At 41.4% G+C, this 24,437-nt stretch overlaps 1 protein-coding gene across 3 annotated transcripts in view; it reads left to right on the top strand.

The window, feature by feature from the left end:
- ZBTB49 (zinc finger and BTB domain containing 49) overlaps positions 1 to 21,525 on the top strand; it is a 25,643-nt gene extending 4,118 nt beyond the window's left edge. For 2 of the 3 annotated variants that reach the window (XM_019526297.1, XM_019526296.1), the window contains exons 3-8: positions 2,641 to 3,764; positions 8,597 to 8,643; positions 13,849 to 13,922; positions 15,948 to 16,030; positions 16,121 to 16,282; positions 19,881 to 21,525. In XM_019526297.1, the coding sequence (XP_019381842.1) occupies positions 2,641 to 3,764; positions 8,597 to 8,643; positions 13,849 to 13,922; positions 15,948 to 16,030; positions 16,121 to 16,282; positions 19,881 to 20,542 (2,152 nt within the window). In that variant the 3' untranslated portion in view covers positions 20,543 to 21,525. Of the gene's footprint in view, positions 1 to 72; positions 439 to 2,640; positions 3,765 to 8,596; positions 8,644 to 13,848; positions 13,923 to 15,947; positions 16,031 to 16,120; positions 16,283 to 19,880 lie in introns of those variants that run through there. The other variant, XM_019526298.1, reaches the window with a different exon arrangement.
- Positions 21,526 to 24,437: the final 2,912 nt, after the last annotated feature.

Below are 24,437 nucleotides of genomic sequence, written 5' to 3'. Positions count from 1 at the left end.
CTGAGCAACTGCAGAATAGTCCTCCTTAGTGAGGACCCCTCCTTTCCATTGGGAGTTGAAAGGAGTTAGGCATCCATCCCATTTTGAAATGCAATGGGACTTAGATATCTTTTTCCTTTAGCCAATTTTCAAAACACTAGCCCAGATAAATGAAAAATATTTGCAATAAACTTAGGCAGTGTGGATTAGACCTAACAGGATTTAGGCACCACGGTACCTAACTTTATGGCTGCCTGGCCCCCAGACTATTCTAGAACCCTTAGTTAGGTGCCTGGTTTCTATACAGTGCACAGGGAGAGTTAATGCCTTTGCAGTCATCCAAAGAAACCCTGCAGTATCTGGGAGTTAGCCAGAGCTAGTGAATAGAAGACGTTTTGAATGGGCGCATTATGAAGCCCTGCCCCTCTCCAGAGCCTAACCACTTGTTAAGTGCTCCAGGTAGGTGCCTCCATCTGTTTGTAATTCAGAGTCCAGAACACTCTTCTGAGGGTAAACACAAATGTTTTTTCAAGGAACTGAAAAATATTCACTGTTTTGTTTTTAAAATGCAGTTGCTAGAGAAGAAAATGGTGATTGTAGTGAAACCCTACAATGGTATCACTTAATGATTCAAACTCTTTCCAAGGAAGTGGAAAACTTAGGTTCAATGCCTTCTTCAACTTAAGAGGGCTCAAACCCACATCTCCCATCTCCAGGAGACTGGCCTAGCCCATGCTTTAAATCCAGTACTCCTACCTCCTATGACAGTGTCCTAACCATCAGGCTACTGGAGAGAGGGGCATGGGTTTAAACTACCTCACAACTGAAGGCGCTGAAGTCTGTTCTCTGCTTCCTGCGTGAGTATTGTAACTACTAGGCCAGGGGTGTCAAATTCATGAGGCCCTGTTGGCGCACAGGGCTGGTCTGACATGTGCCACATGTGGTGTACAAGTCCAATTTAAGACCCATAGGCAACACTGTGGGCCAAACGACAGGGTTCTGTGCACTGGATTCAGCCAGTGGGCTGTATCTTTGACACCCCTGTACTAGGCTACTTCACAAAGCAGGCAGTATCAACTCCTTTTTCTCCTTTGGCTGTGTTTTATAAGAAAGTGGTTACAACTGCATTTGATAAGGGACCATATTCTGGTAGGTGTTCTTGGAGCATGCCAGACTAAACTGGATTCAGACAGTGGGAAGCCTAGTTCCTGGATCCCCATAGAGTTTAGATGGGAGGCTGCTCAGACTGGGGCTATTTTGTACAGCCACAGAAGCAGAATGTTTGAGAGGTGTCCAGTGAGATTAGGAGCAGATAAATGGGGATTTTTGGATCATAGTGCTTGACTTAAACAGAACTGAGGCTCCTAAATTCTTTATGAGATCTAGTCTTATGCAATAAAATGATGCACAGCCCATAGATGTGGCCAGAACTTGAAAAAAAAATTGTCAGGTAGACAAGGGAATGACCGAAGCAGGGTAAGTTTCAGTAAGGTTCGTTGGGAGTGTGTGATGGAGAAGCTCAGTCAGTTCCTTTGAAGGGTAACATGCTAGCATTCTTAATAAAGTGGGCTCTGTTTATCACTCTTTTGTAGTAGTGTTTTAGATCTATAACCTACTTTATTCACTGTCCCCGATTCGATTTGGCTGTATGTGAAGATTTGGCCGTAGACACAGCTTACATACCTCAAGGTACCAGACACGGTTCGTCAATGCTGTGATGGTGGGGCAGATGGAGCATCCCACAGGAGTGCAGGGGGACCCCCTGCATGCTCAGTGGTGAACCCGGAAGTGGACCGGAAGTAGTTCCGGTCCATTTCTGGGTCCATGGGGGGCGTCCCCAGTACCCCCTCACTTATCTATTGGCCATGGGGGGACCTCAGGTGCCCCCCCAGCCCCAGGGGGCACCAGTTGCCGAGCTGGAGGGGCACGAGAAGGGGCCCCCCTGTGCACTCCCTGGTGGACCTGGAAGTGGACCAGAAGTGCTTCTGGTCCACTTCTGGGTCTGCTGCTGAGCGTGCTGGGGAGACTCCTGCACTCCTGTGGGACACTCCATCCGCCCCAGCATTGCAGCATTTATGAGCCTCGAGGTACCTCGAGGTACATAGACAAAACATGTAAAGCTGCGTCTATGTCTGAATCTTTCTGAATCTCTCCAAATCGATTCAAAACGTTCTGATTTGATTCAGAGAGATTAAAGGATCTTCTGATTTGATTCGGATTTGGAGATTCGGCCACTGAATCGGGCCGAATCTCAGCCAAATTGAATTGGGGACCGAAGCTTTGCACAGCCCTAGAGTCTACCCAGCACCAGGGATAATCCATCAACACAATAATCAGGCCAATGTTCTAAGTATGAGAGAGAGGTAATTATAAGGCTGGGTGGGATATTCAGAAGTAACAAGTTAACATCTTCCACAGCAGTTGTGTTAAAACTTCCATTTACTTTAAAGAGAGTAGAGTTCTGAAAACCACTCCACATCTGCTTAATCCTCCTTTATACTACTATAGTGCTGGTGACTTGGTTCTGTACTGCATGTTGAATTACCAAATCATATCGGTTTGGGATATTAGCTGGTGTGTTCAATTTTTTAAATAAAAGCTTTTGTAATCTAGCAGTTTGTGTGTCTGTACATTATAAAGAATTATGCATTGCTTTGTTAGGACCCTTTTTCAGAATTCTTCAGGCCAGAAGAATGATGTCTTTCACTTGGATATTAAAAATGTAGGTGGCATAGGCCAGATTTTGGACTTCATGTACACTTCTCACCTTGATCTTAGCCAGGACAATGTACAAGCTATGCTGGATATTGCACAATGTCTTCAGGTACAAAATGTGCTGAACATTTGCCACACTTTTTTAAAATCCTCAACAGCTGTAGAACAGCAAGCCAACATGCCTTGTAATAATGTATTTGCTTTGCAAAGTACTTTGGCTACAGATACTAACTGTATGAATGATACTTACGGAGCTACCTTGTTGCATGAATGCTCCTCGGATGCACAAACTAGCAAAGTCTTAGACGACCATCCTTCCCATGGATCACAATCTCTTAATCTTCATACACCCTCAGGTGATGTACAAAAACAGCCGCAGGACTCATTAGATGGTAATTGCACAGAGCTTCCATTTAAACAGCCAAATTACTACTATAAACTGCGGAACTTTTATAGCAAACAGTTCTACAAACAGAATGCTTGCTCTAACCATGAGAGAATAACGGAATCATCTTTTGCTTTCAATGCGTCTACAGAAATTAATGCATCTACAGAAATAAATGCAGTGGAGAGCAATTCTTGTACTGTTAGTCACTCTGAATGTATTCTGGAGTCTTCTGATCACTTGCCATCAAACTTTCTGGTCCAGTCCTTGAATGAATCTGTTCCTGATCCGGGTTCAGAAAGCACATCCTTGCAGCCTACTAAACAGATGCGTCTGAAGAAGGCAATTCATCTTAAAAAACTAAACTTCTTAAGATCACAAAAGTCTGCAGAGCAATCATCTGAGCCTAAAAGTGATGAAAGTGGTAAACCAAAGGCAATTGAATCTGAAAATGAAAATGCCATGGGGATGGCAAATATCAGTGCTGTGGCAGAAAAAGAAACTGAAGTTCTAGTTAATTCAGAGAGTTTTGAACAACCCGTTGAAATGGAAAGAGCTCAGGGTCCTTCAGAACAAGAAGAACAGTCACAGATTCTTCAGTCGCAAAGGCAGTATTCTTGTGAATTATGTGGAAAGGCTTTCAAACATCCAAGCAATTTGGAGCTCCATAAAAGGTCTCATACAGGTACAGTTGTTTTAATGTCTGTAAACCAAATATTTAATTATAGATTAAAGAAAAAAGGAAAGTGACATCCAGACTACCTCTTAGTTTGAAAGACTCTTGTTTCATAGGAATTCACTTAGAAAAATATTTTTTTATGCCTAGCCATGGAAGGACAAGGGCAGCAGTAAGACTATAATCAGTTAAATTGAACTTAGAATTTTTTCTTTATTGGAGTGTTTTCGCTTGTTTTGGTTTCTAAAGGTTTCCTACGAAAGCACATTGGCTAATATTTTCATGAAACTTTGTAACTTCGCCTTGTGTTTTAAAGGAGAAACTCTTCATACAGCCAGGGGCATGTAAGGACTAAGTATACAATCAGAAAAGGCAAGGATGGATAGAAATAAAGGCACTAACATGGAGATGGATGAGGAAACATTTGTGACTAAATTGCAGGAGTTGTTTCTCTTTCTATAGTATTTCACACGGTTAAGGACATGACATGGGATTGGAACTGTATTGTTCTAACTGCAAAGTGTATGTTGTAATTAACTTATAGTCTCTCTCTAGAGGGCTAGTGCAGAATCTGACTTGCATGGACAAATACATTTTGTAAAGAAAAAAGTTTTGAATAATTTAACTTGTAATTTAAAAAAAATCATTTAGGTAGTCTGGTTTTTAAGTCTTGCACAGATTGGTTTCTAAAAACAGTGCTATTTGCTTTTTTTTTTTGTAAAGTAGAAAAATAAATCCAACCGAATTAGTTCATTGTTGTTATGAATAGTCATTGTAACCAGTACACAAAACTGTAGGGCTACAATAAAATTGCTTGAGAACTTTTTCATTGGGCTTCTGGCTCTCTCGCTTTCCCTTTCATGTTAGATTCATGTTGGATTCTAATGGCAAATAACAATTTTCATATACGCAGGTGTTGATTTTGAAAGGTAATACTAACTGATGAGAAAATATGCATTTTTGCACATTCAGAATGAATGTGGGTATTGTATTAGGTGGCGTTCATTTCTTTAATATGTTATTTTGTCACTAAGATGATTAGTGAGCAATCCTTCTAGGCCCTGAAACTTTTTTTGTTTTGTTTAATTCCTGCCCCAACCCATATCAACCCCTGAAAGTCCTCACCTTTTCTATGAGTACTGTTGAGTAGTCATATATAATATTGTTGCCACTTTTTTACAGTGATGTCATATGAATACTATATTTGCCTTTTATAGGTGTCTACAGTGTAATAGACAATTTAATTAATAAGATTATTGTGAACGCTATACTCCATGGAATATATTGGTATAAGGCTGTAGTTGTGCAAAATGCATAGTACAAGAAACAAAATATGCCCCTGATTCAGGTATCTTGCAATTTAATTTTTACAATATAATTTCATACATAATGCAACCAGGGAAAACCAAATGATATACACTAGTATAAGGGCTGCAATTACTTTACATGGTTGCTTAAGTTTATGACGGCTTTCATGTTCTAGTCTTATTTGAAATACATATATTTATGCACAGTCCCATTTTGATCAATAGTCCAGTTTACTTCTCCAGTTGAACACACATTCATTTTGACTGTGCAGAACATTAGTGAGACTGATCCTGTTAGTTTTCTTTTTTTGGGGTGCTGTCCTGTACCCTGCTAATTTACTAGGTTGAGTTTCGGTTGAGGAATGGAATCTCCAGTTCTTTTCATAAGTCAAACTCCTCCAATTCTTGTTTTGCAAACTAATAATACATAGAAGCATTGTGCTCTCACATAACATTATTCTACCAAAGAGTGAAATTCAGAGGTTGCTCTGTTTTTGTGGTTGATTTAGAATCCTATTGTAGGCTCCTGTGGCACCATAGGTGCAGTAGGACAGTGGGAAGTACATTGTGGCACTCCTGTGCTTCTATGTCCAATTTAAGTTAGTGGTGTGACAGTTTTGGGGTAGAAAATAGTACTACAATACCGTGCCAATTGGTTTAGGCACAAGGCACAAATGTGGGGGTAGCCAAAGCAATAGGGTGTGTTTTTAAACAGGTATGCAAAGGAAGAGAGTATTTACCAGCATCAAAGTGAAAGTTTGATAAATGTTTTCTGAAAAGATTACTTAACAAATAGGAACTGAGATAAACAACCAATTTTTGTGTATGGGCAGCATGCACATGTACCTGCTTGCCCTCTAGCATGACTATGCATATTGATCATACCCTATTGCTGAAGTTGTGGAGCATCCTGCTCACAACTTGGGAACAACCAGGGTTAAATCAGTCCCTGGAGAGTTTCTCCTGGAATAATAGCAAGTGTCCATGCTGTGGCTTCTCTCAGAAGAGAACATGGTCCCTCAGCATCCCCTCCCCCCCCACAAGCACTCAGAGGCAGTGTGTTGCTTCTTGGACTCTGCTGTTCCAGTAAGCAGAACACACCCCCTTCATAGTCCCCATGTTGTGCTGCAGGGAAACAGGCTGACCATGGGCGGTCTAGATCAGCCAGTCAAGACTGCCCTGTGCACTGCTGCCATTTGTCACCAGGCAGACCAAAGGAGTCTACAGAGTGCACTGAGATGTGTGCACAGGACCAGCCTCCCACCCCTTGAGCCCTCGGCTGCACAGATTCAGCACTGCAAGCTCTCTGTTTTTCAGGGCCTCCACATTTACATGTCTGTACACACAGCTCTGGGTCAGTTCCTCTACCAGGAAAAAAACTAGAGGATTCTTTCAGATTATTTGAATATGTGTATGCACCCTGAGACTAAAAGAACCTCCACCTTGAATATCTTGCTTTTTACCAAGCAAGGTCAACTTTAACAGTTAAACAAAAGTGTTTGGGCTGATTCTGGTTGTTGAGAAGGCACATAAAAAACACCTGTCGTCCTAGGCAGTCATAGTACAGAGAGATTGACCGATTGCATGCATGAACAAATAGCCATTTCAGCGCATGAAGTTCAGTTCTAGTATGTTCAGCATGCCTTTTATCACTAAATAATCTGAATTTATTAGCTCACAATTCCAGTTGGTCATCAAGGATATCCCCAAAGAGACTATTTCTTTATAAAGGTCTCTTAACTAAGAGCAAATTTAACCTACAGATGTACAATCTCATCATCTTTATTTGAGCACCTTTTTCACAGGTACTTACACTTTTTTCCTGGGACAATACTCATGTATATCTGTAAACTAATTGTGACTCAATCAAGTTAACTGCTATTCATGCCAGGGACAAGCCTGTCAGGTAGACAGCAATGCAGCTTGGAAGGGCTACATGTGTACGCTGCTGCTTTTTTTTCCCCTCAGGTTTTGACTGGGATCAATTGGGACTGCCTCAAATGACACATCTGTATATAGCTATATATTAACATGGCACACAGCATACATCACTCAGCTCTTGTCTATTTTCCATCATAACCGTATAATGTTGTCTCCACTTTTCTCTTACTAGGACGTGGGGAGTTAGCTGAAACTCAGTTTAGAAAAGACTGAGAGCATGATGTTAAGTAAATAATTGCAAGGCAGAAATTCTCTGCTAGATCTGGTAATACCTTCATTCTATAGAGAGCATAGATGATCTAAAATTTGCAATCTTACCTGTCTCATGAATTGTGGGTGTCAATGGTGTTTTTACTCTAACTGCTCTTGGTTAAGAACCACCATTGACACCCGCGATTCATGAGACAGGTAAGATTGCAAATGATCACCCAAAACAATAGTCCTGAGAAATGAGGATCCTGTTCCCTGTCCCCAAATGCACACAATTTTAATTTCAGCTTATTTCCTTTTAGCAGAAATTGCAGTTTATTATCTTCATCTTTCCTCATTGCACCTCCTCCCCGTGCTTTTCTGGCTCTTAAATCTGTTCCAGGTTGACAAAACCTCCAGCTCCCTACTCTTGGTCATCTTAGTATAGTTGTACTGTCAGGTAATTGCCAGGAAAACACAAAGGCTTCTTGGATTCTGTTATCTGTTTTCATACTTACTTTAGTAAAGAAAAAGAAAAGCTTATTTTTTTGTTAAAGTTCATTAAAACTGCTAAAAAATTTTAATCTTCCATACTGAGAACAGCAGGATTTTGACTAAACTTGCCAGAATACATGGGGGCTTGCTGTCTGTATCCCCTGCTGGCTTTTGTTCTGATTTTAGGGTATGAAAACAGTCTGAGAGAATTGCAATTACACGGGCTTTGGGGCCATGGATTAAAGAATTTTCAGCTGTATTTGGGGGTACGGGAGAGAACAAAAACAGTATAGATTCACCTAACAGAGTGCTGTTAACAGTTGAACAACTGTATTCATCTTTTTCCTATTTAATAAGTGTAAAGTTGAGATGACTAGGTAAAGGAAAATTACTAGGCTTCACAAGCACGCGTAACTTAATTTCTTTTCAGAAATGAGTAGAATCAGAAATGAATTTGTAATCATTGCCTTCAGTCTATAGTCCAGGCACTAGCTAGGATAAACTTAAGTACACGTGTGTCGGACAATTCATGTGCTTACCTTAATTTTTGTCTTGGAAATGTGTGGTAATCCTGTCTAGCATTTAAAGTCCCTACCTTCTCCCAACTCTCACCCTTATTCTGCAAGGAAGAAAGTGGTAAGAAAGTCATAAAACATGGCTCTTTCTATATCCACTTCTTGTTAATTACTTCTGTGGAATATAAATTCTTTTTCAAAGCAATTTTCCTTTAAGAGGTAAATGACAGCAACATTATCTCTTTAGTTTTCCCTTAAAATACATGGGTAAATGTCCCTTTGGGACTGCCTTTGCCTTCAAGTGATATCTTTTGAAGGGAAGCATACCAATTTTAAACATTTGTATTCTTTTGCAACTATTAGAAGTGCTTTGTTCTGTCTCTTCTCCTTTTAGGTGAGAAACCTTTTGAATGTAACATTTGTGGGAAACACTTCTCACAGGTGGGAATATTTTATTTTATGATATCTACACTTTCTTGAAAACTAATTGCATCTGTCTTTTGATTCTAAAAACAATTCTTGAACTATTTTCAGTTTAAAAAAATATACAAACCTTGAGGTGTCACTGCTCGAGGTTATGGTCTTCACTTGAGGAGTTGACAATTTTCCAATCACAATCTTTTTGAAAATACAAACTTCAGTTTTTAAGATTTCCTTGAAATGTTTTGTGCCTCTTTTCTTTTATCTTTTATATAACAATGTTGTCTTCTCCCACTCAGCCTGTCTCTAATTGCCGGGTATTTTTCTTGTCGAATGGGTGTTTGGTTATATAGATAGATATAGATATATATTCTTAGCATAGTTGTAGATTATATTTACCTTCAAATTATAGAAATACAGGGCCTAAAATATATTTACTTCATAGGGATACAATTTACCTTATGTTTAGAGGCATATTAGAATTGGACTTCTTGCAGACTGTTATTTTTACATAATCCAAAGCAGATGCAGATACCACCTAGACAAATGCATAATTTATTCATAATATCCGTAATACATTACAGCATTCCTTAATAGAAAACTGTTGCAATGAAGAATGGTACACATGCTAAACAAACAACTGATAATCGTATTAATGTAGTGTGAGATGCTTCTTTTTCTAGATGAAATTGAAATGGATTTCTAAATGTACAATCTAACAAGAACAGCAGAAGATGTTTCCTTTCCCGTATGCAAGAGGCAAAATTTTGTGTGGGAGACATGCTTGGGTGACATGCATGCAGTTGGTTCATTAAAAAATACCATCCACAAAAATAATAGCCTTTCACATAATGCCTGGACCATCACAGCTACAAAATTACTGCAGTACTACCAGTACATGTCTTTATGATACTCTGGCCCTGAGTTTAGGTAGTCTTAGCTTGTCTTCCAGGATTTAAGCTGCAATATTGCAGGTACTATTGGATTCACTTTCATTTGCTCATAAGAGGTACTTCACTTGCTTTTCAGGTAAATCTGATAGCCTGTTAAAAGGGTGGGTTTACATGTCTCCAAAAGTATGCCAGTAATATTGGAGACATCAGGGGGAAATTTGAGCCCATTACCATTCATTGTAGTTTATTATTTGTCCTTCTGCAAGTACTATGTTTTGTTTTTAACTTGGTCACAAAGACATACTTAATATTTCTACGAGATACTTAAACATACACTAAAAATGGGGGAGGAGAGAGAAAGAAGACAGAAGTGTTAGGTGCATGTTTTATGCTAGGTTAGACTTCTCTCAGTTGCTGTCTGAAGGCCAGCTGTAACTTCAGTAAGCAACACTGTTGTGTTATGCTTGTCCAGTCACCATCTTTGGTTGATGGGCATACATCAACCAAAGAAGACATATTTTCTTTTGCTGAAGACTGATCTTCCTTGCATCAAAGACAGCCTAACTACTTACAGCTGCTTACAAGATGTTGGGGAAGTTGTATGAGCCTAGACACAAAATCTTCTACTGCCCTTACCATGACCAAGGTGACTATTAAAAATGGCTTTACTTGACCATAATATATTACTTGCTTCAGGTAAATGGAGCAGCATTTTGCAAGGCTGTTTCAAGTTATTCACTGTGAGTTGAGGGAAGAGAAGATAAAGCTGTGAAGAACATATCACAGACATTGCTCTCTTTATGCCATTAACCCATGTAATGGACTTTTTAAACAAATACTTTAATTTTTGTTTTAGTTGAGAAGAGAATGTGAAAGTTCTGTCACTTTGTATTTAAACTAATACTTTTGAGCAGTATTTCTCTCCTTCATTACCTGAATATACAGATAAGCAAATAAAAATACAGGGTATCCAGACCTGCAAAAAGCAGGCCACAAAATATAACCCAAGTGGTACAGTTAGTTTCCTATTTATAACATGGAATTTACCTTCCTCCTTCTTTCCTTGTTAATAGCTCAAAGATACTCAAAAAGGCAGTGGTTAAAATTCTTTTGTTCTTGGTTTTAATGAACTGATGAATGCTGGTAAATAAAGGGTGAAAGAACAAAACTCCTGGCATAATTCCTCTTGCTGTACACATTTCTTGTAATTACACTGCATTATCATCTGTTGTAAGACTTCACCTACCAAGAAGGAAGAAGCAAGAAAAACTAGTATTTGCTTTTAATATAAAATATAAGCTTTATCCACTGGTCAGTTCTCTGCAGCCTTCAGCCCATATGCTGTTGAACACGTTCTTGCAGTCATGTCCAAAAATTGAACTGGGCATAGGAAACAGCTGAGCAAAGGTAGCCTATCTTACAGTAACTGATTTCTGGAGGAAAAGGCACCCATTTATAGCATTTGGTACCTACCTTTCCATGGTACCAATATACCAGCTGTGGCCTGCATGATCTTCCTCTTCCGTACAGTCACAGATACCATCATATGTCTGTTGTTTGTGTTCTTCTGGACAGCATATGTGCATCTCTTCCCAAATTATTCAACTTCAGCCTTAGTTTCCTTTGTTTTTCAGTAGGCTCAAATCAGCTGTTCTCTTCTCCCTCTGAGTTTGTGCAACATGCTATATTGCCAGGATCTGCAAGGCTTGGAAGTGTCCTCCCTTTGTCCTTTAGTATCTCTTCCATTTTGCCAGCCAGTTTTTTTACCACCTGTTGGCTTTTTAGCCAGTAAGCATATCGTTCCTTTTCAGAGTTGGGCCTGCTCCCTGTGCTTAAAAGTGATATGGCAATGATATGCCTTCGTACTTCTACTTGAGCCTTTCAAGGCATCCCAGTAACAATGGTATCAAAATTGTTAACTGTTCTGGCACATCAAGGGGGAAAAGCCTATGATAGTGCTTCTCAACCTTTTTAGATCTGACACACCCCTCATCAAACTCAAGTCACTCCTTGAAAAATGCTCTCTCTGAGTTTGAGCTCAATTTTTTATTACAGAAAAATAATGGAGCAATTTTTCTGTTGCAGAGAACACAGAAAGACCACCACAAGGCAGAATGTTTTTAATATTGTGGATTCCTATTAGAAATTTTGAGTTTATCTTGTGAATTGTGTTTGCAGACCTAACAGTACTAATCTCTGGGTGTGCCAGAGTGCTGCAGCACCCTGGTAGAGAATTGCTGGTATATAAGATTGTCTGTGTGGGAAATTTCATATGCAATTTGATATGCATAGCTCTAAGTGTGACACTCTTGTTGGAGAGTAAGCATAGCCATTTGGGGAGTTTTTTTGTAGGGTAGCTGTTGTGCTTTAAATTTTTTACACCTCACTTTATTCCAAAATAGAGTTCAAATGTGAATGAATCTGTATTCCCATTTGTTTTGAAATGAAAACAGTTCTGCCCTTTCTGTGATGCACATGTCTTGAGTTTCCCAGGTTGTGCCTCTGCATGGACATCCTTCTTCCACCCAAATTCCAATTCTATATGATTGAGTTATACCTGGAAGGACTCTAGGGACATCTGCATATGTCCCTTTCCCTAGTTGAATTGAGTGTTGTAGATTTTAACATCCTGACTCTTGATCTGTCTATGGCTTGTGTATATGGCTCAGCCTGATTTCTCTCTGAAAGACTTTACCAAGTTGTTAAAAGTGGGCTGTTTTTTAGAGTGTACTATGGCCATTTTTCATCTCTGTGGATTCATTGTAATCGGGTTCATCTCACTCTTCGTTATTTGATTCTTAAGTGTCAAACTCTATTCACCCCTCCTCATTATTAAGAACCTACTTAATTTGCAATTTTGAGGGAACTGAAATCCAGGATTTTCTCTGAAATCAACAAAAAAAAACTTAATAAAAATAAAGCTAACAAAAATAAAGTGCTAGGAGGGGAAGGTGCCAGCTGGCAGGGCAGCATAAAGAACAGGAGACAAGATGGTGGCTGTGTCCGTCCTCTCTTTCCCCCCAGGCCTCTCCACCAAACAGTGCTGAGAAGGTGGGGCATCTCCACCAGTCAGCACCAGGGGGCAGGGCTGCTGTGAAATGCCCATGAAATCAGCTCTGCAGGCCACTAAAAAACCCCTTTTGCGTGCCATGATTTAGGTAGTTTCCTAATCATTATATATATAAACTTTGCCCAGAGGAGCTGATAAGATTGAGAATCTCCAGGAAGGAGTAAGAAGGGGGGTCCCCTTAAGATCAAGTTTCTGGGGTCTTTGTATAGGGAGAATATTGGTTAGATGTCACTGTGCAGAATTATGCACCCTATAATCTTTCACCCAATAGAAAAGATATAGTTTCATGTTTGTGTTACGAATGAAAACAATTCTGCCCTTTTTTTTATGTACATGTCTCAAGTTTTCCCAGATTGTTCCTCTGTATAGAGATCCTCCTTTCACGATGAAGTTAAATTAAAACAAAATCATTGCTTAATCTGTCATTTGCAAGGAACGTGCCAAGTAATAATAAATGAGCCTGAGAGCATGTAAAACATTCCTGGATCCTGTCTGGGGCTCTTTCCTCCATAGCAGCTGTATCTCATGTACAAAGAGCTGGAGTCCCAGTGGATTACCTGGTCAAAGCCATTCTGATATTCACTAAAAAGAGTTGTCATTAGCAAGAAGCATGCTTCTGTATGGGTGCCTCTGCTTTCTTTATTACATCAGAATTACTTTTACAACAAAGAAGAGAGTAGATATAGAAGGAAAAATTGCCAATAGTTTTGTTTATTCAGTCTTCTCTTTCTTGTCCTCCTTTTTATGGAGGTAAACATTTCACATATTTGGAGTACCCTGCATGAGTGTTTTATGAGTGAGTGAGTAGTCAACTCTTTTCTTTGCTTCCTGGTAGGTGAAGTCATACATCATTGATGTAACAGAGTTTTTGTAGGATAGACAACAGAAAGGAGACGAAGACCAATCAAATTACTAGTAAGCCTCCTCCCGACTAGTGCTGGATGATGGTCTAGATACTCAATTCTAGCAACATCCAGATTTCTAGATTGTTGGGTCTAGGTTTCTGTTCCCTTTTTGGTTTATTTGTTTCTGTCTTTCACAATCTGTTATTGTCAATGCATGGCTGCCTAGGTAGACAAGCTGTTCTTACTGTATATTGTAGTATTCCTTGATCAACTAAGCGAATGCTTTAATTTCCAATGATGCAGAGTTTTAAACATTTTAAAATTGGGCTTGAAAGGCAGTTTCTGGATTCTCACCTTTATGCTTTTTCATCTATATAAAGCAGGTGGCTTCTTTAAACCTTTCATTCTGTCTTTACAGGCAGGTAACCTACAGACTCATTTACGCCGGCACTCTGGTGAAAAACCATATATTTGTGAAGTCTGTGGGAAAAGGTTAGTGTGACAGTGGTTTTAAAGTTATGTGAAATGTTACTTTTAAAGAAAGCTGAGAGGCTAGAAAACCATGCCACCTTCCTTGACATTGACTATCTGTTCCTTGTGAGGTATCGCTTTTATTTTCTGATAATAAAATAAAAAGTATACAGAGTTAATATTTAGGATTACATGTTAAAATCAAGTACAAATTGATGGGTTCAAAAGTTGTAAATTTATGCAAAACCTGTTTTATTGTATATATAATGTATTGTTTTGGTTTATGGGATATATATACACATTATAGATCGGAGTAGGCAATGTTTTTTGCCTGGAATGCTGAAAAACATCACAATGCCTACCTTGGAAGGTGCCAGAGTGCTGGCATGATGGAGAAACAAAATGAGGGCAGGGGGTACATGGCAGGATGCCCTGCTTGTGCCTCTTGCCCCCCCAGCCCTGCTGCTCCTTGCCCCTCAGCCCGGGCTCAGTGACTGTCAGCAGCCACCCCGGCTCTGGATAGCTGCTGGAGCCCAGGCTGTTCCCAGTGTCCCAGCTGCCCGTTCGGAGCAGCCCAGCTCCCGGCTGGCAGCAGCTACCCAGAGCCAGGGCCAGCTGCGCCAGGCTCCAGAGCCCCAGCATCAGCTCCATGCCAGCGCATGCAAGCATGCATCAGAGTGGGCAGTGGGGGAGGGGCCTGAGGTAGCACAGCCCTGGTCTCTCTCCCGCTCCCGGTACAGAGCTGCTGACTGGGCTCCGAAGCCTGGTGCAGCTGTTGTAGCCAGCCTGGGCTCTGGGCAGCTGTAGCAAGCAGCAGGCAGGCTGCAAACAGCTGCGCCAGGCTCCACAGTTCTGGCATCAGCTCCATGCTGGTGGCAACCGCACACATACCTCGGGGTGGCTGTGCTGCCCCGCTGTCTGCTCCGAAATGTGCGTGCAGTTGTCTCCAGCATGGAGCTGATGCTGGAGCTGCAGAGCCTGGTGCAGCTGTTTGCAGTCTGCCTGCTGCTTACTGCAGCTGCCCAGAGCCCAGGCTGGCTACAAATAGCTGTGCTGGGCTCTGGAGCCCATTCACCAGCTCTGTGCTGGGAGCGGGGGAAAGATGGGCTGTGTTGCCTCAGGCCCCTCTGCCACTGTCCACTCCGAGGTGCGCCTGCACATGCTGATACGGAGTTGATGCCGAGGCTCCAGAGCCCGGCGCAGCTGTTTGGAGCCTCTTGGCTGCAGCCAACCCTGGGTCTGGGTAGCTGTTGCCAGCCGGGAGCCCAGGCTGCTCCCAGCAGACAGCTGGGATGCTGCAAGCCCTGCTGGGAGCAGCCTAGGCTCCATCGCTGGCAGCAGCTACCCAGAGCCAGGATGGGCTGTGGCATGCCAAGCAAAATGGCCTTACGTGCCATGCTTGGCACACGTGCCAGGAATTGCTGACCCCTATTATAGATCATTGGGTTTATTTAGTTTTCTGCTCATTAGCATCTTTCTAATTAACTAAAAATATCTAATTTACCTTATGCATGGGTTGATTTATATAAATCAGAAAGGTTGACTCCTATAGATTAAATTAAGAATTCACATTTCTTTACTTCTTCTGTAAAAGAAAAAAAACCCACAATTAAATTTAGCAAGTTGTACAAAACTCTGGCTGGTAAGAAAGCATTCAATTTTGGGCAGTTGAAATATTTTGTTTCAGAATATCACCCCAATTATTGCTGTCTTCTACTGAAATATGACAGATGTGCAAACTTAAAATTGCCTTTTTGCATGAAATGCAACCAGTAAAAAAAGTTGTCAGTGGTGGTGAAAAATAAAGTTAATTATTAAAAAGGGCATTTGAAATACAAGGCATCAAGTTATTTAAAAATATTTTGAATGTGTTGCTGTTCCTTTAATAGCCTCTCACATTTTATATATTTTAGACTGCACTTTGTGACATGCGAAGACTAGCTAAGGTGATGATCAGGGATTATAGCTGATATCTATCTAATGTATAGTTAGTAAAATATTGGATTTGTAGAAGAACTTTAATTGTGTTGCCCCATTCTGTTACAGGTTTGCTGCTTCTGGTGATGTACAGCGTCACATTATTATTCACTCTGGAGAAAAACCTCATTTGTGTGACATTTGTGGCAGAGGCAAGTAAAAGCTAATTTTTTTCAACCTTGAACGTTTTTGTTTGAAATGTGAGAAGTCATCTTAATCTTAGTTTTTTCACATTTTTCCAGGGTTTAGTAACTTCAGCAATTTAAAGGAACACAAAAAGACCCATACAGCAGATAAAGTATTCACCTGTGACGAGTGTGGAAAGTCATTTAACATGCAAAGAAAATTAGTAAAGCACAGAATTAGGCACACAGGAGAGAGACCATACAGCTGTTCAGCCTGTGGTAAGACTCACAATATATTCTTTTCTGTAAAAACTAAAAGAAATTCCCTGTGTCAGCTTTGACTTGGAAATAACCATGGATGGATCATGATTTTGAAAAGGGGGATGCAGATGGTAAGGTGCATTCTCCCATATAACAAAGCACATAATTTTCTCCAGGTAAAAAGAAACTAGAATCTTTACTAACATGCTAAGGGATCTGGGGCTATATTAATCAGTTTAAGATTGGTGTAAAAACAAACATAACTTTATTGGAATGAGTTAAGAACAGTCTGCAGCTCCTGTGAAATAAGAACCATATTGACAGGAGCAGCTAATAGAGAACAGAAGTGCAGAAGAAAGGCTAGCTTGATTAGTGGAACATCAAGACATTTAAAAAGGAGAGAAGGGAACACCTACAGAATGAAGAGTTTAGAAGGAATCAGCTAGAGTATAGTGAGCCGTGAAGTCACTTAACTCCCTCACTGCTGTGCATCTCTATTAGGCTGGAGTAAACTAATTTACTCCTCAGCAGTACGCATGTAAATGCTGTCCCAGCTGGCTGGGGCCGAAGGGTGCTACAGTGCTGGGCTACCTGCCAGCTAGCCTCATACTGAAGCACCCCTGTGCCCCAAGCAGTCCCGCTGCAGCACGGTGAGCCCGGGGAGGAGCAGCCTCGAGCTGGCAAGCTTGATTGCCTGGGTCCCCTGCCAGCTGGGGCTGCTGTGACACAGCTCAATGTGCTGTGGTCCTTTGTACATGTATAAATGCATACCTGTGAGTAATAATCTGTGGTGTGATAAGCATCGTATTTTATTGCATCAAATTAATAAGGTGTTTTTTAAATTTAAATGCTGTAGTCTGGTTTTCAGTAAAAAAGCTGATAATAGTTGCTCGAGAAATTGAATAACTGGTACTTCCTCCTTAGCAGAACATACCCTCCCTCCCTCTCAACACATAGGGGTATTGAACTAGCACATTCCATGCTTTTTAAGTTTGGCAGCAACATTCAAATTGAATCTCACCTAAACCTTAGTAGAAGCTGGGATCAGTGCTCAGTTTACACCTTCAGGTAGTTGCCTCACTTCAGCTCTGAAAAGAGGATGCTCTTTTGAATTACTACGTATTACTCGAACAATGCTTCATACCAGAACACAGTGATTTTCAGCTGTGTTAGATGTATTGCACTTTCGGGTCATTTGAAAACCTCTCTTTTAAGGACTTACCTGGCTAGGTGCACTCCAGTATGGAAACTCAGAAATTCCAGAGAATTTAAACCATTTTATATAGGGGCACACCGATGGAGATTTTTGGGGCCGATGCTGATATCCGATTTTTAAGGAGTCATATTGGCCAATACCGATCTGATTTCCAATACAATGTGGAGAGCTGTCTCTGCCTAGTAAGTCCATTGTGGTGGGAGGGGAGAGAGAGAGCATGGTGGGGAGGGGGCAGATCAACCCCCTGCCCCTGTGGTGAGGGAGGGGACAGATGCAGGGGCAAGTGCTGCCCAGCTGGGGTGGGGCGGGGCACAGGATGAACCTGTGGTTTGTGGTGGGGGGGGCAGCTTCTGCCACTACGCGCACCCTGGGAGGGTACGGGCTGGGGAGGGTGCAGCCCCCACCCCCCAGACTTGTGCTGGGCAGATGGGCAGGCTGCAGCTGTGGGCTGGAGCCGGGGCTGCACCGGGCTCTTCTTGCTGGGGGCTGGGTTTGGGACGCGGCCTATGGAGGGGGCTGCAGCCACCCCAAATTTCACCATAGTTCCCTCCCAGCACTGTCGCACACATGCCTGGCGCAGCCCTGGCTCTCACCAGTGCGTGGGGAGAGGCAGAGTTTAAGCTAGGAAGAGCCAGGGCTGCGGCACGACTGGAAGAGAGCTACAGCGAAATTTGGGCTCGCTGCAGCCTGCTCCGTAGCCCCTACCCCAAGCCCAGCCCTCGGTGAGAAGAGCCTAGTGCAGCCCTGGCTCCAGCCTGCAACTGCAACCTGCTTGCCCCACCCTGCGCAGGTCTGAGGGTATACGCTCCCCCCAGTCCTCCCGGAGTGCGTGCTATGGCAGGAGCTGCCTTTCCCAATGAGCCGCAGGTCCATCCTGCACCCTGCCCTGCCCCTGCCTCTATCCCGTCCTTCATCGTGGTGGGGAGGGGTTGATGTGCCCTCCCGCAACCCTTTTCTTTCCACCACAATGGACTTAATAGCTGGAGGCAGCTCTCTAAGCTGCCGGGCTGTGCTCCTCGCTGCCTGAGTGCTGCGCTGTGGCTGTGCACACATACGGGCATTTATCGGCCTAATTATCGGCCCCACTGGGCCAATTTCCAATACAGCCAATTTTCTTTATGTCGGTACTGATCCGATATTGGACTGATGTATCAGTACATCTCTAATTTTATATGTGAAATACATTTCACACCCCTACCACCCTTCGTCTTTGAGTATCTGCTTTTGATCAGTGTTGCTTTGGTATAAATTCATCTGTATTCAGAGAACACCAGCACAAGGAAAAAGTCAATAAATTTGCAGGATGATAAAATGCAGCTATGTAAGTCTTGCGTTTGCTGTGGGGACCCTTTAGCAGCAAAGAAAGCTGTAATAGAAAGCCTTGCATCTAATGACATCAAATGCAGACTCAAGCATAAACACAGTTACTCTCCACTTAAGACAGACTTATTTTCATCTTGTCTTATTACTCTTTTGTTTACTTTTCTTGGTATCCAGTTCACAAGGGGAAAGCATGGGATCTAGACTGAGCAAGATCATTCAAAAGAAGAGCCATCTCTTAAAAATAACCTATGATATTCAAAAGTTTAGCATGTATTGGCTCAGTGATTGTTTAATTTTATTGACTATACAGAAAGCATATTTTGCTTTGTTTTTAATTAGGGATTGAATGCCAAAGCATAATGCTAAAAATGAGACTAGTCAACTGAACGGCTGTTAGATTAATTATACGTTCCTAGGTTTTCAGATGACACTTTGTGTTTGGTACGTATCTGCATAATAGCATTCAAACAATAACATGATTCAATATAGGTAAACTGTGTGTAGCTATATAAAGCTAAATAGTTCTATTTTAAAGACTCAAGTTTCTTAGAATTACTTTGTATAACATCAGTCTCAGTTCTAGAAATTGGCATCCTTATCACTTGACCCCGTTTTAATTATTACACACACCCATAGATAATTATATGTGTTTTATTTATTTAACTTTGATTTCTAATATACTGAAAATAGGTTAATATTGCATCTTAAGATGTTGATTAATATTTTAGTGTATCTTAACATTCATAGCAATAACAAAGTTACAGTACTAAAAGTAGTTTTCCCTCCAAAATGTGTTCATATGCAAAGTTGGATTATGCAATTCATCTGCTTATAACTAAATCTATCATAGCATCTGATCATAATACTTTTGTAATAGAGCAATAGTTGTGGAGCATATTTAAGAAGTAGGTCACAAGACTATATAGCAGGGTCGCGAACAAAATTTATAAATGGATCAGTAGACAGGAGCATGCCACGCTCAAAATTGTTCTGCAGCCTTAACGCTTGATCTTTTCTCTAATCAAACATATTCATGTGCTGAGATGAACAAAATCTAAAATATTTCTTCTGTCTCAGGAAAATGTTTTGCAGGATCTGGTGACCTGCGCAGGCACGTGCGGACTCACACAGGAGAAAAACCCTATACCTGTGAAACCTGTAACAAATGTTTCACTCGTTCTGCTGTCCTGCGACGGCACAAGAAAATGCATTGCAAGGCCAGTGATGAGGGGTCAAACACGCTAGATGAACTGACTCATGGGATTGAAGCTTCTGATCTTGAGAAATCACAGAGTTCTGATTCATTTGCCCAGGAAATGTCTGTTGCCTTGTTACCGGTTCCAGTTAAATTTCCTGTTCGTCCACCTGGAAATTCAAGTAATGAGTTTGACAGCACTGCAGGATCTTACTGCAAATTGCGATCAGTAATGCAACACCATGACCCAAACCATCAGAAACTGAGCCTGGATCCTGCTAAACTCCCTAAACCTCAGACACAGCAAACTCTTCAGCCACCTTACACTTATGCAGAAGTGGATGTATCTTCTGCGGAAGAACCTCTACAGTCTGATAATATTTCCATGATTCGTTCATCTATGACAACCCTGGACAATGACCCTCTGGTCAACCGAACATCATCATCTGCATACAGGAATAATGAAGGACCATTCTTTTCCAGCATGACTCTTTGGGGCTTAGCTATGAAGACCTTGCAGAATGAAACTGAATTGGATCAGTGAGGGTTTATATTATTTACAACTTCTTAGGGAAATTGTTTAATATACCTGTGTAAAGGTATGTCAGTACTGTCATGGCAATGTCATATTGAGGTAACCAAGCTAGCTCAGGTCTTGGTAGAAGTCTAGCTGTGGCTGCCTGGAGTTCAGCATGGGTTTACATTCACTGCGTCTCAGCAGGGTTTAAAGCTGACTCTGGGAATCTGCACTTTGGTGACTGCAGCATAGACATTACTAAGACTCCATGTTCCAGATAGTGTTTGCTCCCTTCCATTTAACTTTGCGTATTTTATTCTGCAATGGAGCTTGAGTAATTCCTAAGCCCAGTATGAGGCTTATGAGGTTAATGAGTATACAAGGCTGAATAGAGGATGTGTAGGCTGCAGTTCTCACAAAGGTGTGTTAGGATGGGTGGTATAGGAAGAAGAGTAAAGCAGACACAAAAGCCAGAAGTATCAATCACGGATGGCTTGCCAGTAGGATCATTGATTTTAAATCAGGGCTGTCCAGCTGGTGGCCCACAGGCTGAGGATTTGGCTGTGGCTCCCCCATTGTTTCTCCTCTAGCTTCCACTTCTTGCCCCCGCCCCGGGGGCAGAGCAGGGCGGGGTAGTGAAGCCCATGGTACTGGATGAACTGAGGATGATGCTGGGGAGGGGGGAGGTATGTGCAAATGCTGCAGGGGTGGGGGGTGCCTGCAGCCCCCACTGGGGCAGCCTGCAGGGTATGCTCCCCCAGTCACTTAGAAGTTGGACAGCCCTGGTTTATGTGTCTGATGTAATGTGACATTAAAAGTAAATGTTAAATACTGGACAATATTTGTCAATAGCTTAAAGTGATTGTATGTCTAGAAACTTTATTTTTTACAATAAAAACTTGGTTTTAGTATTTTATAAACTATTTTGCACAGAATGTTTGTTTTTATGATGTAGATCTTGGTAGGGAGATGGTAACTTAATTTGAATAAAGGGAAGTTTTTATATAACATTTTTAGTGTTCAGTGTGTTGTATCTATGAATTCAGAAGAGCATAATGAACATTTTTGATAGCTTTTCAACTGTATAATTCTATACCGTTTTCGGATCCCTCTGTATTGTTGCTAAAGGCAGTAATAACGCACAAGAGTCTCAGAAAGAAATGCATGATATCAGGGCACCGATAGGCAGTCATCCTTATTGATGGAGTGAAAGAATATTCATAGACTTGCATGAAAAGGAAGGAGGAGGTTTGCCAGAAGCCTTTATCTTTCTTAGTGCTTTGCTGATGGTTTTCATTTTTACTATATCTTTGGTCCTCCCTCATAGACGAGCTGCGGCAGTCAAACAAGTCTTATAAGTTCAAGCAAGTTTACAAACCATTTCTAAAAATGTTTTCTCAGGCTCTGTGCCAAAACATCTTTGAAGATATTAAAGTCTTTGATATCTAAATGACCCCCACTAATCTCCTTTCTTTTGAAGTTTCTACTTAGTTTGGAGAATCTCACAGTTTAAAGGGCATACTGCTGATGCCTTTAAAAGGAACTTCTGGGATTATACATTGGATGATGGCTCTGGGTACTGATAACTGTAGCAAATGTAGTAAGCTTGTTTCTTGCTAGGCTTTACCCTATACTTGGTTAGGAAATATTTAGATATTATTGTATAGGACTGCCTCACTTTGACAAATCCCCACACGTTGAAGGACCAAAAACCTTATGAAGCAGCTGGTTGTATAGAACTTAAGCCCCAAGAGAACAGTGGTTGGTAGCTTGAGCAGTTGTTGCCACTCCTATGTAGCAGTGAACAAGATCTCTGTCATCCTACCAGTAGTTTATAGGACACCAAAATGATTTCTGTTTTTTTAAAAAAATGACTTTATATGCCATGAGGAACCTATAGGTGGTTGAGTAACCAGTGTACATTGCCATTGTTTCCAGAAAGAAGTAAGTATGAGCTTTCAGTTTTGCACTATTATTTAATAGGAACCAGAGGGTTGGGAAGGGACCTCCAGGATCATCTAGTCCAAAGTCTTGCACAGATGTGTGGCTTCCAGCTAGGACTAGTGATTCCTGCACCAAATCATGCCAGACAGTCTTGAGAATCCCCAAAGGAGCCACCATGACTTCCCTATGCAGTTTGTTCTTAGATCAGATGTCAGGAAAAATATCCTAAATCTGTTTTATTTTTTTTGGTATCGTACGCATAATCAAAGTAGAAACATGCATATTAATACTATTTTTAACCTGACTTTTACTATCATTACCATACAAGAGTAGAGTGTGCATGTGTGTGTGTCTGGGCCAGATGCATCAGAAGGTCCAAGTTCTGCGCAATAACATAGGAAGGATTTTCTGTAATGACTCTATTTCAGGTAGTTACTGGTTGGCATATGTTTTAAAGCACAAAGTTTGACATACCTTATATAGATGGTCTTTGTTTAACTATGGACTAGCCGCATTGTGGTCTGTGGATGATCTTTGTTTCTCTGCTGACTTGCTAGCTAATACAGCATTTCCCAAGCTTTTGGAAGACAACTCCCTCTCCCCAGGGTCATTTCAGGGTCACAAAACTAATCACAACTACATCTATGTATACCTGGTAGTAGGAAGTTCTGGTAGCAGCAGGTGGGCATTGATCCAGTCTGCAGCTGTGCTACTAGAGTGTGAAGTGTACTCTGGGAAGGTATCAAATGCAGGTTTATAATTCATTTGTGACTGGATTGTATCCATTTGATCTTGTGCTGGTATTGTTCTTTAACTTAAATAGCTATTCTCTGTCCCTACCACTCACTTCATGAATGTAATCATCCCCTTTTAACCATTGCTTTGCAAAAGTACACATACCCAGATCTTTTAATCTTCTCTCATCCTTTAATCATCCTAGTAGTCCTTCTCTGTACCTGCTCCAGCTTAAACTTTTCTGAACATAGGTGACCAGGATTAGACACAGAATTGCAAATGGGTTCTTACATTGGTACAGGGTACTGCTGCTTCCTTGTCTCTACTGAAAATAACCTGCGTAATAAAGTCAAATTGCTGTAGCTTTTTTTTCTCCACATCTGTGCAGCTCATTGTTATCTTACGAATGCACTGAAGGCCCTTGCTTCCTCCATTCACTTCAGTCTACGAGTTGCCATCTTCTGACAAAAATTCTTGACTAACTCCCAAGTATGTGACTGTAAAGTTTTCCCATTACATTACCTACTATGTATTTTGCTCTGTTCAGCAGTTATCTCTATCCTTGTAAGTTTTTAAAAACATGTTAGCCAATCACTTGGGTGGGATGATTCTGAGAGACATGTTTCTGGCTTCTGAGGTCCCTTCTAGTTCGATTTTTCTGTGATTCTGAGGTTATATAATTCTTCCTATCAAGAATTATATGTTAGAATAACAGAGAAATAATCCCATCCTTTTCCATACTGGCAACAATTCTCAGTTTTGTGTAGTCCACAAATATAAGTACACACTTAAATTCATTCATTAAGGTCACTAATTAAAATAATGGATACTAAGTGCTTTTAGTAACATCTCTCCAGTCTGAGAATTCTCCTTTCAATCTAACCTTCCATAGTTTCCCTTTTAGCCAACTCCCACCCTCAAGAGCTTTACAGCACAATTCTAATGTAATAAAAGCCTTAGTCTGCCTGTCTGTCTGTCAGTCACACTCTGGGCCAACTGTGCATGTGCTGCTGAGAGGGCTTGTGCCTATTGGCTGCGAGGGCCTGGAGCATTATGGACAGAGGGAGCCCCTGCACCTTCCCCCCCACCCCCAACAACAGTCGGCAGGGAGGGGGAGGCAGCAGGGAAGAGGGGAGGAAAGGAGGGAGAGAGGAGAGCGGGAAGGGGAATGGGGGGGGCTTCTGGTGGCAGCACCCCTGCCACTGCACCCCTGCCTGGCTGCTGCTGCTGTCGCCCAGCCCCA

Source organism: Gavialis gangeticus, unplaced genomic scaffold, assembly GCF_001723915.1.
Source record: "Gavialis gangeticus isolate Ggan-Ray unplaced genomic scaffold, GavGan_comp1, whole genome shotgun sequence".
Lineage (NCBI taxonomy): Eukaryota > Metazoa > Chordata > Crocodylia > Gavialidae > Gavialis > Gavialis gangeticus.
Note: the sequence above shows the minus strand (reverse complement) of the source record. Positions and strands in the feature narration are given on the sequence as shown.